Source organism: Leuciscus leuciscus (assembly GCF_965113295.1).
Source record: "Leuciscus leuciscus genome assembly, chromosome: 13".
Classification (NCBI taxonomy): Eukaryota; Metazoa; Chordata; class Actinopteri; order Cypriniformes; family Leuciscidae; genus Leuciscus; species Leuciscus leuciscus.
This window is the reverse complement of record NC_138737.1, coordinates 29,179,254-29,196,362: the sequence shown is the minus strand read 5'-3', so window position 1 is coordinate 29,196,362 and position 17,109 is coordinate 29,179,254. Positions and strand designations below refer to the sequence as shown.

Sequence of the window (17,109 nt, the reverse complement as noted above, 5' to 3'; positions counted from 1 at the left end):
TACTGCTCACTGGGCAGCCATGGGGTGAATCATGCAGTCAAACACGTGAGGAACAGACAGCCGTTCTGTCTGATGGCATAAGGCAAGACAGAAGAAATTGCTTTTATAACTATTCCTGAAGCCTCTAGGAAGACGTTAGCAACGGTTTTAAAACCCATGTCTAGAGCAATTATTTAATTGCCCGGTGGAAGGAGCTTCAAGGTTGTTTATTATGTCAATTATATATTACATTATATCATATTGCACTATTTATTGCTTAACTTGTCATATATGCTGTGCAGGTTAAATATATATTCAAATAAAGCCATGAAGAAAAACAGTTCATTTCATTTGGAGATCAAATCACTGTTGATTTCCTGGAAGCCAGCTTCTATCAGATAAAACAATTTATCTTTCACATCAAGCCAAGGGCACAACCTGCTATTGGCTTACAGCCCAGATGTTTTTCTTAAAAAGCCATTGTATTATATTTTCTGTGTAGCATGCAGTGGTGTTCAGAATTGCGGAAGCAAATTCCTTACTTTTTATTTTATTTTAAACCAATGTAAATTCATGTTCCAGTTTCACTTATTGTTGCATAGTTTTAGTATCATTTTAACTATGGACATGTTCCACTTATACATTTGGCAAATACCAATACCAATACAAGTGTCACAATATCTTTGTCTTTTTGAACAGTAGCAGACATTTTTGTGAAATGTTGCTTGAAAAGTGTTTGTGCTTGAATTGTTATATACTGCAAAGACATACATTTTACTTGTCTTAAAGGAGAATTCTGTAACTCTAGCGAACTCTAGTCACTTCTTCGCTGATTTTCCCTTTTGTTGTCGCATGTTTTCCCCACGAGCTCCCCCTACAGCTGTGGGGGGCGTATATTTCACAACACAGTCGTAAAAAACTCACTTGCGGCGGCCTCCTCCCCCTCTCTACCGCTGCTCATGTGCGTTTGTTTTGATCGGAGAAAGCCAACTGTATCGTGTGGAACTATGTCTACCGAGGTGGGTAATCTGGTGATACATCATACATGCGTGTGTGTTTATGTCGAATTGCCGTAAAGCAATTTGTGTTTCGCGCTCGTTCTCGTTCTAGTTCTCGCTTCTCACGAGACTTCCAATTTCACTTTGCCGGGACGGCAGTGCGCAAGTTGCAAGGTTGGTTTTCCGCCTGGGAACGCTGGGGGGAGCGGGGAAAGTCACCAATATCACCAGAACAGGTTGTTTAACCATCCAAATGATTTCTAGACAGTTTTATTAAGTTAAAAAAGTTACCAAGTTCTCCTTTAAGTGTTCAAGTTAAGTGTCTTTTTCTGTATGTCCTTGACTTCTATTCAGTGAGAATTTGACTTTGAATAAGACCCATGATCTGGGCTGACACTGAAGACATATATAGACATACAATGTTTGAGGGTGGTAGACAAACAGTATTGCCACATCAGTCCGAATATCTGGGGTCTCATTTATAAATGTGGCACGTTTCTTCCCGCGCAAAGCTTGTGATCTATTAAAAACAAACTTGACGGGAGAATGTGCACACCTGTAAATAAACTCTGAGCCATGCGTACACATTTTGGAGACAAAGCAGTTTGGCGATACCGATGGTGAGCTGAGAGACTGACGGCAGATGAAGGAAAACTTGAATTCAAATTTGAAATCCTCATTATGAGTCCTAATCATAAATACAGTGCATGTTCACAATAACAGTTTAAATAAATAAAATAATGATTTAAACTATGTTTTACATTTGATATACACATTTAGTTAAGCACCTAAATTACATGAAATCATGAAATCAGCTGACTGGGTTTTATGAAGGGAATTTTGCGCAAGTTCTGGAGTACACAAGTGGTTTTCCTTCATCTGCCATCAGTCCCTCAGCTCACCATCGGTGTCGCCAAACTGCTTTGTCTCCAAAATGAACGTACGCTTAGCTCAGAGTTTACTTACAGGTGCGCACATTCAAGTTTGTTTTTAACAGATCACAACCTTTGCGAGGAAAGTGGTGCATGCACGTTTATAAATTGGTCCTTTGGTAGAACATTTCTATTGTGATGAAAGTTACTTTGACATGCTGTAAGCCCCTCAGAGAAGGAACACTGAAGCATGGCAAGGGTCACACTTACATAAGACACTGAATCAATCCAGTCTCCTTTTTTAGCATCACTGTTTGTGTTTCCGGTTGGGTGACCTGGTATAAACAGATGTCTTTTTGTGCTTGTTTAATGGAAATGTTGAAAGTCTTCAGTGTAACTTCTGTGCAGTTTCTCTTTGTTTATCATATAGAGTCAGAACTAACCACCTCAGAACAAACAAAGCTGCCCAAACACACATACTGTACACACAAGTATTTACAAACAACATAATCAAGTATGTCATGCCCAGTAGCTTTACATAAGTGCCAGAAATAAAAAAATTCCAGTGTGAATTATTAATATTTGGTGTTGTAAAAAAGACAAATGCTTAGAGACCACTAAATCAAGTATACTGCTTTCTTCCAAATTTCTCAATCAAACTAATAAATTGGAGAGTTTGGTATCTGGAAGTTGTTCAATATAGTGCTCCAACCATGGTAAAATAACCAATACTGATGGTATAACTATGGGTAGGCTATGTTTACACAACAACGATATGCTTCAAACTGATAAGTTTTTCCTTTGAGTTTTCCATGTACAGATGACACCATTGTCAAAACGATCCCCATTCACACGAATTCGTGAAAATGAATAAAAAACCTTATATTCTGCTGCCAGGCTGTTAGATGGTGATGAAACACTATAGATGGAGCACGTAATACATGATGTCATCGTCTTCAGAGATTCGCGTTTTTGTTGTTTACATGGAGACTGTTTTACAAAACGCCTCGGTTACGACTGTAACCTCGGTTCCCTGAAGAGGGAACGAGCGTTGCGTCGAAAAGCTGACGCTATGGGAACGCTTTGCGTGATGACGTCTTGAAGCACATGTAAAATCAGTCCAATGGTGTGGCGGAACGTCAGAGGCGGGTGACGTCACGTACCAGGAAGCTATAAAAGCCGGCCCGAAACAGAAAACGAAAGCTTCGTAAAGTCTGAAGTCGCGCTGACAGGCATGAAGGAGATATGGCAAGGCGACGCAACGCTCGTTCCCTCTTCAGGGAACCGAGGTTACAGTCGTAACCGAGGCGTTCCCTTTCAAGGGAACTCCCGTTGCGTCGAAAAGCTGACGCTATGGGAACGTCTATACCAACGCCTCCATAGCTACAAATGTCTGTCCTGTGTGTAATCATGTGAGCAGCACTAAGAAGACAAAACATGAGACCCTAGAGAAGAGTCTAAATCCAGAGAGTAGAACCTGACGAAGGTGTGCGGTGAGGACCAGCCTGCCGCATCACAGACGTCCTGTAACGATACTCCTGATATAAGGGCCTTAGAGGCCGCCATACTCCTAGTAGAGAGCGACCGGACAGCCAAAGGAGAAGGCTGTCCAGCCGCCTCATAAGCCAGTGAGATAGTCTCAACCACCCACTTGCTCATCCTTTGCTTAGACACTGGACCTCCCTTGTTAGGGGAGCAAAAGTCACTTTTACGCCACAGGGCAGCTCTGTGGACATACGCGTCTAACGCCCGAACAGGGCAAAGCAAATTATTCGCCTCCTGGTCCGATTTCGAAAGGGAGGAGGACCTCCAAGTGCCACGAAGGAAACGAGATACCAAGGGGTCTTTCCCCACAGACATTCCACCCAAAGGACTGTGGTAAGCACCTATGGCCGCCACATAGACCTTTAAAGTGGACGGGGTCAGACCTGCAGTGAACCGTTCCTGCAGGAACTCCAGCACTGTACCAATTGGGCAGTGGACTGGGTCCAACCGACGGTCACTACACCAAGAAGTGAATACTCTCCACTTCAGGGCATAAAGTTTCCTCGTGGAGGGAGCTCTGGACTGTAGAATGGTCTCAACAACCTCGGTTGAGAGACCTGACTCTATGAGCTGGGCCCCCTCAGAGGCCAAGCCCACAGGTTCCACAGTTCTGGCCGAGGGTGAAATATCGAGCCCTCTGCCTGGGACAGAAGGTCCCTCCTGATGGGTAACTCCAGAGGATGCCCGTCGAGGAGGGACACAAGATCGGGAAACCCGGTCCCTGCGAACTCTTTCCAGAACTCCCGGGAGCAGAGCAACTGGGGGAAAGGCGTACAGACGTAGCCTCGGCCACGTCTGTACCATAGCATCCAGTCCCAGAGGAGCTGGATGCGTGAAGGAGAACCAAAGTGGACAGTGAGACGTCTCTCGAGACGCAAACAGATCCACTTATAATTTCCATATCAGCTCCACCACCTCGGGGGTGGAGCCACCATTCCCCGGGCCTCGGCCCCTGTCTCGACAGAGTGTCTGCTCCTATATTCTGGACCCCGGGGATGTAGGCTGCCTTGAGTGACAGCAACTTCCCCTGGGACCACAAGAGGATATGGCATGCCAGCGCAAACCCCCTTGATATAGGCGACTACCGACGTGTTGTCCGTATGTACTACACATGGTGTCCCCTGAGACCTGTGATAAAGCTCCTCAGAGCCCGGAAGACAGCTAACATCTCTAGGCTATAGAATGCCAGGAACGATGATGGTCTTCCCACAGACCTTGAGATGAGCGACCCACAGGATCGCTCCCCAACCCGTGAGGGAAGCATCCGTCGTTAGCAGTTTGCGACGACAAGGAGCTCCCAGCACTGGGCCCTGGGACAGGAACCAAGGTTTCTTCCACATAACCAAGGCACGTAGGCATCACCGCGTGACCTTGATTGTGCGAAATGGGTTGCCCCTCGGGGAAAAACCCTCTGGTCCTGAGCCACCACTGCAGGGGCCTCATGTGCAGCAGTCCAAAAGGTATCCCGTTGGAAGCTGCTGCCATGAGACCCAACAGTCTCTGGAACTGTTTGACAGTGAGTAGCTGGCCTAGCTTTACACTTCTCACAGCTGCCAGGATGGAATCGAAGCGTGGCGATGACAGGCGCGCCTGCATCGACACTGAATCCCAAACCACGCCTAAAAAAGTGGTCCTCTAAAATGGAGAAAGCACACTCTTCTTGGCGTTCAGCCGTAACCCCAACTCTTTCATATGGGCGAGAACAACATCTCGATGTTGAACCGCCATCTAATGCGACTGAGCTAAAATCAACCAATCGTCGATGTAGTTCGTGATGCGAATACCCCGGAGGCGCAGAGGCGCCAGAGCTGCATCCACGCATTTGGTGAAAGTGCGGGGTGATAAAGCCAGGCCGAATGGAAGAACTCGATATTGGTATGCTTTGCCCCCGAAAGCAAACCTCAGGAACTTCCAATGACACGGACGGATGGAAATATGCGTCCTTGAGGTCTATCGTGACAAACCAGTCCTCGGACCTGATCTGTGGCACGATTTTTCTCAAGGTTAACATTTTGAACTTGAGCTGCATGTACTCGTACAGAACTCGAAGATCTAAAATGGGACGCAATCCCCCGTCCTTTTTTGGAACTATGAAGTACCGGTTGTAAAACCCGGTTTCCCTGTTGGAGGGGGGTACATATTCTATGGCCCCTTTCTCTAACAGAGTGTTTACTTCCTGTTCCATAACCAGAACCTGCTCGGGGCCCACCACTGTGGGCAGGACCCCCATAAACCGCGGTGGGCGTTAATAGAATTGTATCTAATACCCTTTTTCCACGGTCTGCAGGACCCAACGAGAAACATTTGACAGTAGCTTCCACGCTGTCAAAGATTCTACTAGAGGTACCAGTCTCTCGAGACTGGTTTCTGGATTTTGTTGCTGTTGAGTAGTCGGTTCGTCGCCCTGTAACGGCGCACCGGCAGGGAACGACCAAACAGACTGCTCCAGCACCCTCCTCAGAGGGGGCGGGCATCCCGAGGCCACTACGTTTCCGGGTGGACCTTGAGATATGTGCTCGCCGGAGACCGCTGCGCCCTGTAACACCGGAGGCGGCAGGGTTGGCAGAACGGTCCCCTGAGGGCACCGAAGAGAGACGGCACCGTATTTTTCTCCTGCTGTTGAGTAGTCGGTTCGTCGCCCTGTAACGGCGCACCGGCAGGGAACGACCAAACAGACTGCTCTAGCACCCTCCTCAGAGGGGGCGGGCATCCCGAGGCCACTACGTTTCCGGGTGGACCTTGAGATATGTGCTCGCCGGAGACCGCTGCGCCCTGTAACACCAGAGGTGGCAGGGTGGGCAGAACGGTCCCCTGAGGGCACCGAAGAGAGACGGGCACCGTGAAAAGAGGTGTTAACCGCTCTGCTTCGGGGGGACTACCCTCATTTGTCCTGAGCCCTCAGACATCAGGACTTTTTCCCAGCAGCCTTCTTGGCGGTAATAACGGTCCGCAGATCCGTTTTACCCCTCGAAGACTGCTGGGTTTGAGAGCGAGATTTTTGTGGGGGAGCACGAGAGGACACACTCTGTTTTTGAGTGGCACGATGTTCAGCGCTCTTTTTAGAGGAGTGAGGCTGCTCCCGCTCAGCAGCCTCAATGAAAGAACGGCGGGGGAGAAGTTTTTGTAATGCAGCTGCCTGTTTAGCAGCTTCCTGAGATTTAGCTACCGCACTGTTTACTGCATCACCAAATAAACCAACAGTGGAAACCGGAGCATCTAAGAGAACGTGCTTTTCTTTCTCTTTTATATCGCTCAAATTGAGCCACAGATGCCTCTCAGTGGCCACCAGGGCTGCCATAGACCGCCCGATTGATTTAGCGGTCTCCTTGGTGGCCCTGAGAGACAGATCTGTGGCTCTGCGTAGTTCAGCCACTGTGTCAGGACCAATTCCCCCGCCCTCCTCTAAATCCCCCAATAATTCTGCCTGATAGGCTTGCATAATAGACATCGTATGCAGACACGCTGCAGCTTGACCAGCGGCTGCATACGATTTATGAACCAGAGATGATGTGAATTTTACTGGCTTAGAGGGAAGTGAAGGAGCTTTCAGGGAAGATGCCGTTGCTGGAGAGAGATAGCTCGCAAGCGTCTCCTCCACCTTCGGCATCTCCCCATAACCATATTCTTTATATTTGTGAATGGAAGAATAGTGGGATGTTTGTGGTGCATACACTCTGTATGAAACCGGTTTTCCCCACGATTTCGACACCTCGGTGTGGAGATCGGGGAAAAACGGAAGGCTTCTTCGCTGAGGCTGTGTACGAGATGGCAGGAAGCGTTCGTCGAGCTTACTTTTCGAACGAACGTCCTGCCTATCCTCTGGCCACTCAATAGATAGTCTGTCAACTGCTCTAGTAATAACATCGAGCAGTTCCTCAAACGCATGAGACTGAGGTGGCGAATCCTCAGACTCAGCTTCAATACTCACAACATCCAACTCCTCAGAGCTGGACAGTTGCAGTATTGGTGCCTCTATCGGGGGGGAAGAAACCGCAATGCGTGCTTCCACACCCTGATGAGAGGCACTGGATCTGTCAGATTGATGCTGAGATAAGGCAGAGCCCGTCTCAACATCCACTGACAGATCCATTTGCGAACCCCAGGTCTGAGATCGCCGCCGAGCCTCAGCCGCGGCGGGACCCGAGCCCTGGGGAACGCGATCGGGATTGAACCGAGCCAAGCGGGATCGGAGCGTGCGCAATGGAAGCGCGTCGCAATGCACACAGTCACCACCCTCGAGTGCTGACTGGGCATGCTCCTCACCCAAACAAACAACACAAAGAGTGTGAGTATCACCTCCCGTTAAATAACGCGGGCAGGGATGGACACACACTCTAAACTGCTGCTTGCTCGCCATACTGAATATATATATATAATATAGACAGACAACACCAAATAACAAGGACAGATTCAACACAGAGCGCAACTGAAGACTCAGAAAGCTTTCGTTTTCTGTTTCGGGCCGGCTTTTATAGCTTCCTGGTACGTGACGTCACCCGCCTCTGACGTTCCGCCACACCATTGGACTGATTTTACATGTGCTTCAAGACGTCATCACGCAAAGCGTTCCCATAGCGTCAGCTTTTCGACGCAACGGGAGTTCCCTTGAAAGGGAACTTGCACTTTGAAACCCATTTTCAAAAGTTAGCATTTTCAGACACCCAAAAACACGATTGTCGTGTAAACGAAGGGCCAAAACACACAAAAAGTTGTACGTTTTTAGTTGTCACAGATCAACTAGGGATACCGTCTAAGAGTTCTTCAAACAACACATGGAGGACGTTAAATACCAGTTTTCTGTTTATTTTAGTTTCTCCCAAGTCAGTAAAGTGCAAGGTGCTCACAAGTGCAAAAACATGAAAAAATTCAAAAAGGGAAAATAAACCTTAGGATAAAAAAAATCCAACTTCAATATACAAAGAGAAAATTAAAAAGAAAAAAAAGGGGGGGGGGAAGAAGAAGAAAAGAAAAGAAAAAAGAAGGGAAAAAAAGAAAAAAAGGAGAAAAAGGAGAGAGAAAAAACAACAACCTTGGATCAGGTATAACAACTCAGAGTACTCAGCAGATACTGCACTCACTGATACCAGTCATAAACTAACTGACCACTTCCTTGTGTGAGAATTTATACACATGGGTACGACCATTTCTCAGCAATAATAGCATGGAAAAGTATTAAAGATCATGAAAATGTAATCAAGTAACCTGTAGCACACGGCTCGATACTAGATCCTATAAAATCAAAACTATGGACCAGAAACAGAAGATTCGGATCGACTCACAGAAGCAATTATTAGCAAAGATGATAGTAAAAATTTATAAAATAAATGAACCACTCAGACTACTGGAATACAGCTAATTAATGAAAAGGTAAATGTATTTCTTTTCTCTTTGTTTGTTGTTTTGCATATGTTGTATTTTTTCGAAATTGGCAGAATGAAATAAAACAAAATAAAAACAAATGGATAACAGTAACACACAATATTTGAAATAAATGATAAACACAGAAACAGTCAACAATTCCCAATGTCAGTTTCTGAAATTTGACCTCAGTGTCTCAATTTCAATTTTCCATTTTTCGTTAGTGGTTTACAAATCGGTTTATGGGCTCGATATTTCATTTGCACATGTGGGCGGCGCTGAAACGCCCCTTTCATCTGATTGGTCAAACCGCTCCGCCTTCAGTAAACTACGAGCTTTTCTTTCTGTCAGGCAGAATAAGAGTCAGTACGAGCAGAGAATGTCTAATAGGAAGAGAATTGGCACTCTCTGGTTACGTCCGGTTTCTGGACTGGCTGCAGTAACACGTCTCTGTCCATGCGGGGGCGCTCGCAGGCGAGTGCAGAATGAATGGAGGTCTATGACGCTAAACCATCAAAATCCACTTTTCTCAGGATATAATTTTTTGTCTAGTAATTTGAATGTTGTTTTCGAAAGGAGATGCAAAGAAATTACACATTGCTGGGGGTTAGATTTTTTAGAGTCACTTATTTGCTTTAAAAAGTCTTTTAAAATGTCAATGACGTCATACACATCGTACGACCAGAGATACTGCTTGACGGCAATCCTTCAGTCGCTTTGGTGCTTTCGCGCTCGGCACTTTCTTTTCTCTCGAGGCATCGACAACACAGCTGACACAGGTAAATACACATGCTAGAAGAGTTTTTGTTTTGTTTGTTTCTGGTCCTGCTTCGGATGCCACGATGCCATCAAGCGGTATCTCTGGTCGTAATCAGTCCTTCACTGACCAATCAGCGTTCATTAGCAGAATGCTAGCGTGTTATGGGCAACAATAACTCAACCTGTAAGAAATCGAAAGGACATAAGTACTCGTTCATTCAATTTTCGACCTATAACCCATGTTGAAGTTGCAAAACCTACAATAAAATCTGAGATTTCTCAACGGCAATCGGGTGAAAGAGACAAATTTAGCCGTCTAGCCCCATAGACTCCCATTCAGTCTGCACTCGCCCGCGATCACCTCCAGTGGAATTCTAATGGAACTGCAACCAAGATCGATACAATGGGGCTAATAGGAAGTGCCAAGGCTCTCCGTAGACGGGCTCTGGTACGAGTGCGGCACTGACAAATGCACTTTAATAAAATAATGTCTGAAACCACCACTCACTGTTAACTACGCACAATATTTGAAGCAGAAATATGTTGCTGGTCACGTAATTCGTGCTGCTGCGACTTGCAAGTGTGACTCCATTAATGTGAGCCATGTAGCCTATATGACAGATTATTTTAGCTCGTCTTCACAAAAACTACATGTAGTCAGGGGGCCAATTCTGAAAAGGGCTTCCGTTAAGACTTTTGCGGACATGTTTTGGTACAAGCTGTCACCCTATTTTTTTAGTTAGAAGACACCCATAGGTAAGATATTAGGGTGGTTGTCAAGCTGAATTTTTTTTTTTTTTTTTTTTTTTTTGTGACTTGTACAAGCAATTTCAGGCCAATTTTTGGGTTTCCTGCTCAACACGACATGCCAACAGTAAATGTTGAATATCTCCACAACCACAAGGACCATATTCATAAAAATGGTATCAAATGAAAGCTAACACTCATGGGATGTCTAGAACTAGAACATGAAAAAAACAATCTCCGCCTAAAGAGAACCAGTTTTCAAAGTGAATATCAGCTTGGAAACATAACCTAGTTGTATCCCAAAACCTCTATCAATCAGTACCCATATCTATGGGAATGAGTCAAGCCAAGTTTAAAGCTTGTAGGGAGAGACAGTGCAATGCTGCACAAGTTATAATACTTTAATGTCAAGGCGGAAATTTAGAACTGTAGATGATGGTCTATGGTGCTATTTGACTTAATTAGTGTACCAGGTTGTAACACAAATTATATTTAATTCACATATCACTATAGTTATTAATTCCATCCTAACAAAACTGCTCTCTCACTTCTTTAGGGTTAGGGGTTAGTAACTAGTAGTAATAACTATGTAATAGTCGTATGGTAAAGGTATGTTTTTCCCCATCAAAGCAGTGGCTCTCAGGTTGGCAGAGGTTGGCTCTCAGGTTGTCAGTCTCATCCCTTTGAGACTGAATGGATTGAATAAGCAAGGTCAAGCTAAGTGCAATGCAAATAATGGTGTGTGTCTATTATATTGCAAAAATATTGCACAATATTATACTACAATAATCTCCAGAAAGAGCACAAAGACACCACTTCCTGAAAAATCACTTCAATCAAAGGGCTTTATCTTGGCTGTATTTTCCATATTTGTCTTGACAAATGAAACATTTTTCCCAATCAATATCTCTTCCTATTTGTTTTTCTTTGGACGCTAGGCTTACAGCTCCCTCTGGATCCATGTTATCTCATCTGAAGGCAAAGACATTTTTCACTACACTACTCTGATTGGTTTCTGAGTGGATCACTACAATGTCCTCTGACATAAGCTGAGGGCTTTGCTATCAAACAAACGTATTAACACTTTTAGCTATAGCAGACTGTAAAATAGGCTGCTGTGCAGCAAATAAATTAAAAACATAATATTTCCATTACACATCTGCACAAAACTTAATTTACCTATTAGTAAGTAAGCTAGTAATTATGAAAGTAAATTAGCCTAGCTATACACTCACCTAAAGGATTATTAGGAACACCTGTTCAATTTCTCATTAATGCAATTATCTAATCAACCAATCACATGGCAGTTGCTTCAATGCATTTAGGGGTGTGGTCCTGGTCAAGACAATCTCCTGAAATCCAAACTGAATGTCAGAATGGGAAAGAAAGGTGATTTAAGCAATTTTGAGCGTGGCATGGTTGTTGGTGCCAGACGGGCCGGTCTGAGTATTTCACAATCTGCTCAGTTACTGGGATTTTCACGCACAACCATTTCTAGGGTTTACAAAGAATGGTGTGAAAAGGGAAAAACATCCAGTATGCGGCAGTCCTGTGGGCGAAAATGCCTTGTTGATGCTAGAGGTCAGAGGAGAATGGGCCGACTGATTCAAGCTGATAGAAGAGCAACTTTGACTGAAATAACCACTCGTTACAACCGAGGTATGCAGCAAAGCATTTGTGAAGCCACAACACGCACAACCTTGAGGCGGATGGGCTACAACAGCAGAAGACCCCACCGGGTACCACTCATCTCCACTACAAATAGGAAAAAGAGACTACAATTTGCACAAGCTCACCAAAATTGGACAGTTGAAGACTGGAAAAATGTCGCCTGGTCTGATGAGTCTCGATTTCTGTTGAGACATTCAGTCAGAATTTGGCGTAAACAGAATGAGAACATGGATCCATCATGCCTTGTTACCACTGTGCAGGCTGGTGGTGGTGGTGTAATGGTGTGGGGGATGTTTTCTTGGCACACTTTAGGCCCCTTAGTGCCAATTGGGCATCGTTTAAATGCCACGGCCTACCTGAGCATTGTTTCTGACCATGTCCATCCCTTTATGACCACCATGTACCCTTCCTCTGATGGCTACTTCCAGCAGGATAATGCACCATGTCACAAAGCTCGAATCATTTCAAATTGGTTTCTTGAACATGACAATGAGTTCACTGTACTAAAATGGCCCCCACAGTCACCAGATCTCAACCCAATAGAGCATCTTTGGGATATGGTGGAACGGGAGCTTCGTGCCCTGGATGTGCATCCCACAAATCTCCATCAACTGCAAGATGCTATCCTATCAATATGGGCCAACATTTCTAAAGAATGCTTTCAGCACCTTGTTGAATCAATGCCACGTAGAATTAAGGCAGTTCTGAAGGCGAAAGGGGGTCAAACACAGTATTAGTATGGTGTTCCTAATAATCCTTTAGGTGAGTGTATGTCTGGTAAGTATATAGCTAGTTGGAAAACAGTTTATCTTACCTGTTTCTGGCAACATTTGATGGTAGAATGGTAGAATCTTGAGGTAAATATTTGTGTAGACAAATAGATCAAGTTAATCTGTTGTGTGATTGTGTGATTCACTTCTTTATAAAGTTTTGTTCAGACTGTACTGTTGACACCTGCTGTGATCATCTTCTCTGGATCTGCTGCCTCAATCTGCTGCCAAATCACAGCTGTGCTGACACAACAGTGCCCCTTGTGGTGTGATACTCTTGTGGTATTTATTGATTATTATTTTTTAATGATCATGCTTGCACATAAGTTGGATTATATTGCACATTTGGCCAAAATTACAATGGGTAACATGGAAGAAAATGGAAGCACTTTGGGAAAAAAATCCGCTTTTACCACTTTTAAGAATATAGTGTTAAAATGGACAAAAAAACATTTTCTAAGCTGACAACCTGGCTAGAACACATGTTGAGGGGTTAAATATTAATACTGGATAGGTTGTATACTTGTACCAAAAAGTGTCCAACAAAGTTTTAATATCAGTTTTGGCCCCCTGACTAATGCAGGGTTTTTAAACATCTCGTGTGGAGAAAATATTGTTTGTTCTGGGCAGTATGGCAAAGCCATGGCAAAAAGCAGGATAACTTGTAGGCTATAGCCTACTTGAAAGGAAAACAAATTTGCCAAGTAAAAACAGTGTTTGTGTTATTTTTTCTCTCTAGTAGGCTACATCTTTAAATATAGAGCTCATGACAAATAAAAGTTCCAGATGGACAAACATTAAATGCAAAAACCAGTGTGAATAACAATATCTTAAAATAAACTAGAGAGTGGATACACCGATATGGCCTGTTTATGAATGAAATTAATGCATTTATTTGTCATTTAATCTGATGCAAACAGGGAAAGAGTAGAAAACACTTATTATCCTGTCGCCCCCTCTAGTGGACAGCATTAAGTAGTACGGCCTTCATTGCTCAGATAACACAAGTCAATGGATTTTTTGGCAAGACATTTTTTTCTGAAAGTGCCAACCACACTCCTCAGTGAGGAAAAAAATCCAACCATCTCCATTATCTCTCCAATCCAAGCCAAATTGCAGAGACAATTCCAACCAGATGAGAGTGATCTATTCTAGAGGTTATTTCCCATATGAAAGACAGATTCAGCCAGGACTTTGATGGCCGTTATACATATCTTGAAGGCACTCTCCACTGTGCCTCAGCACTTGACCCGCGTTTTTTAAGACCTGGCTTTTCTGGATGACAGTGATGCCAAGGATATGGTATTCATGAAGATAACAACAGAGGTGGTACAGATGAATGGAGAGGTAAGAACATTTGAAGTAAGATTGTTATTGCAGTTTAGAACTAATAATATATGAATATGCATTATTTTACATGTTTATGCATTTTTAAGGAAGAGGTCAGTGACACAGCAATGCCGAATGAAGACCAGGCAACAGGCACATTGGAAGAGGACCAGACAGCTGAAACAGAAGGCGACAAAAGCCCTTCCAAAGAGGACAAGACAGGTTGGTTTAAATGGAGACAATGCCAAAAATGTACAGAAGTATGTAGTGAAGATTCAATATAGTGAAGTAATTTTCAGATTGTAAATGAAAGGAATATTTTTAGCACAACTGATGAGCCTCTCCTCTGCCCTCTTCTGTAGATGATGCCCCTCCAAAGAAAAAGACTGCCATGGACCAGATGTTTGGAGATTTCCTGAGTGCAAGACCACCAGCAAAGACCATCAGGGAGAAAGCTAAGGATGAAATCTTAAAATATAGAGAAAGGGACACTTTAGGTTTGGATGGGGATGTGTTGCAGTGGTGGAGACTGCAAGTAGATCTTCCACTACTATCAGCTTTAGCAAAGAGATATCTGTCCATCCCAGCAACAAGCGTACCAGCTGAAAGAGTTTTCAGCACAGCTGGAGACATAGTTACAGCTCAGCGTAGCTTGCTTCACCCTGATCATGTTGATCAGTTGATAGTTCTGAAGAAAAACCTTTAACTGAAGGTGACTGACCAATGTGCACTATTCTAAAAGGCATTTTTTTAATTTAGAATTTTATTTTATTTTATTTTATTAGCGTGTTGTTTACAGTGACAGTGATGTTTCAAAGTAAAAGCAGCATAACACTGCTAGTTCACAACGTTAAGTTTTGAATATTCAGTGGCAAAATATCTCTTTGTAAAACTTATTTTCATAGTTGAAAAGTGAAATCAAACTAAAAAAATGATTCTGAAAAAATCTGAATCTGTTTTGAATTTTTTTAAATCACTTTTATGGCATTAGGAATGTGAACACACAAAAAAATATAGGGCATGATTCGAGCAGGTTAAGTGGTTGTAAAAAAAAATAGTCACACTTTTGGTCTTCGGTCAAAAATGACCGACCATAGGAAATGAATGGGAAATTGACAAAAACACAAAAATTCTCTACAAATCGGCCACGATGCAGAAAAAAAAGTGCTCAGCAATGAAGGGGTCAAACTCTAAAACATCAATAGTGAAAAACATAACAATTAAAAATTATAATTAATATATATGTATATAATTAATATAATAATTATTAAAATAATAATTAATATAATGTTTAATAATAATAATAATAATATAAATAAACCTCTGATGTAGAAAAACTGGCCACGGGTTGTAATTCAAGCCCGAGTAGTAATTTATGTGCACAATTGTTGCTATTCCGTGTTGTTTTCTCCGAGCAAGAGTAATGCTGCTTCTTCTTCTTCAAAAAAAAAAAATAAAAAAAAAAATCAATTAATCACAATAAAGTGTCCAATAGCGACACCATTTGATTTGACAGCTTCAAAAGAGCTTGCAGAGTCGTTTACCGTTACTTACATTAACCCATACAATTTGTATTATGCATTTCCTGAACATGTACTTGCTAACTAATCAAACACTTTATTTGACCAAACTACTTAGGCCTATCTATAAAACATAATCGGTCTTCCGACCTTTTGATTTTGATATGCACGAGGGAGAGAGAGCAATACAGCGCTCGTGTTGTTTGAAGACTGTGAGAGCCAGGACAGAAGTCAGGATCACAGCAGCAATTCAGAAACTCACAAAAGAGAGAAATAAAACAGGAAGAAAAAAAAAAACCCGGCCTTGCAAAAACAAAGCCAAAACAATCATCAGTTAAACTCATTCAAATAAACAGTTTCAAATTACTAAAATGTCTGTTTCAATTATTTGGATACCGGAAACAAATACATGCTAGTCACCATGTGCTTGATTAACACACTAGTGCTGCGTTCCAGTCCACTTTTAGACACGCACTTGCGCACTTCCCCTCGGGGGAATCCCCGCCGCCATTTTGAAGTGCGTTCCACTTCGTGAAGTGGACGAGGGAAGTTTAGATGGACAGACCCTCGTTCCCTCGATTTGGACCGAGGGAGCGAGTCTACTTCATATGTACACTTCAGGCACCTATATATCCCACAATGCAGTACGATTGTGACGTCACCACATATCTCGTCTAATCACCACCACAACAAACAACTCTATGATATATTAATTCAATTTTTTAAATTGAAAACAACCCAAACACCATATATACATTTGGATGCTGCATTAAACAAATTCTTAAAGGGAAAACAAATGTAAATAATAAATCAACTGCATAGCTGATTCCAAGTGATCAAGGGCTTAGGACGTTCCAATTCAGCCCATTGCAGTTTCCGCCAGTAGTGGGCACTCGCAATGACGTACATCCGAGTGAACAAGACGGAGGGAAGTTAGCAAGTGAAGGGCATGACAATTTTGGACTGGAACGCAGCCTAGAGTCGAGGCAAAGCTAGCACCGCATGGCACACACTTTACAATAGAGAAAAATATAATCTCAACAAAAAGTACGTCTTTCAAACATTTAAACATAACTATATGCACTCACATATTATATCAGAAAACAGGGACAAGAATCCACAGCCAGCAGAAGTCAGGATCACAGCAGCAATTCAGAAACTCACAAAAGAGAGAAATAAAACAAGAAACAAAAAAAAAAACCCGGCCTTGCAAAAACAAAGCCAAAACAATCATCAGTTAAACTCATTCAAATAAACAGTTTCAAATTACTAAAATGTCTGTTTCAATTATTTGGATACAGGAAACAAATACATGCTAGTCACCATGTGCTTGATTAATACACTAGAGTCTAGGCAAAGCTAGCACCGCATGGCACACACTTTACAATAGAGAAAAATATAATCTCAACAAAAATACGTCTTTCAAACATTTAAACATAACTATATGCACTCACATATTATATCAGAAAACACTTAAAGCATTTTCAAACAATTTTTTACATCACTCATCACTTTTTAAATGTATTTTACACATTAAGATTACAAAAACAGTATCCACATT

General features: G+C 42.8%; 1 protein-coding gene across 1 annotated transcript; it reads left to right on the top strand.

Annotated features, from left to right (window-relative positions):
* Nucleotides 1-13,990: 13,990 nt before the first annotated feature.
* On the top strand, nt 13,991-14,778 carry LOC309511913 (zinc finger BED domain-containing protein 4). The gene is made up of 3 exons (XM_082187283.1): nt 13,991-14,046; nt 14,136-14,250; nt 14,391-14,778. The coding sequence occupies exons 1-3, from the start codon at nt 13,999-14,001 to the stop codon at nt 14,732-14,734; spliced, it is 507 nt and encodes a 168-aa protein (XP_082043409.1). The 5' UTR covers nt 13,991-13,998; the 3' UTR covers nt 14,735-14,778.
* The last annotated feature ends 2,331 nt before the right edge of the window (nt 14,779-17,109 follow it).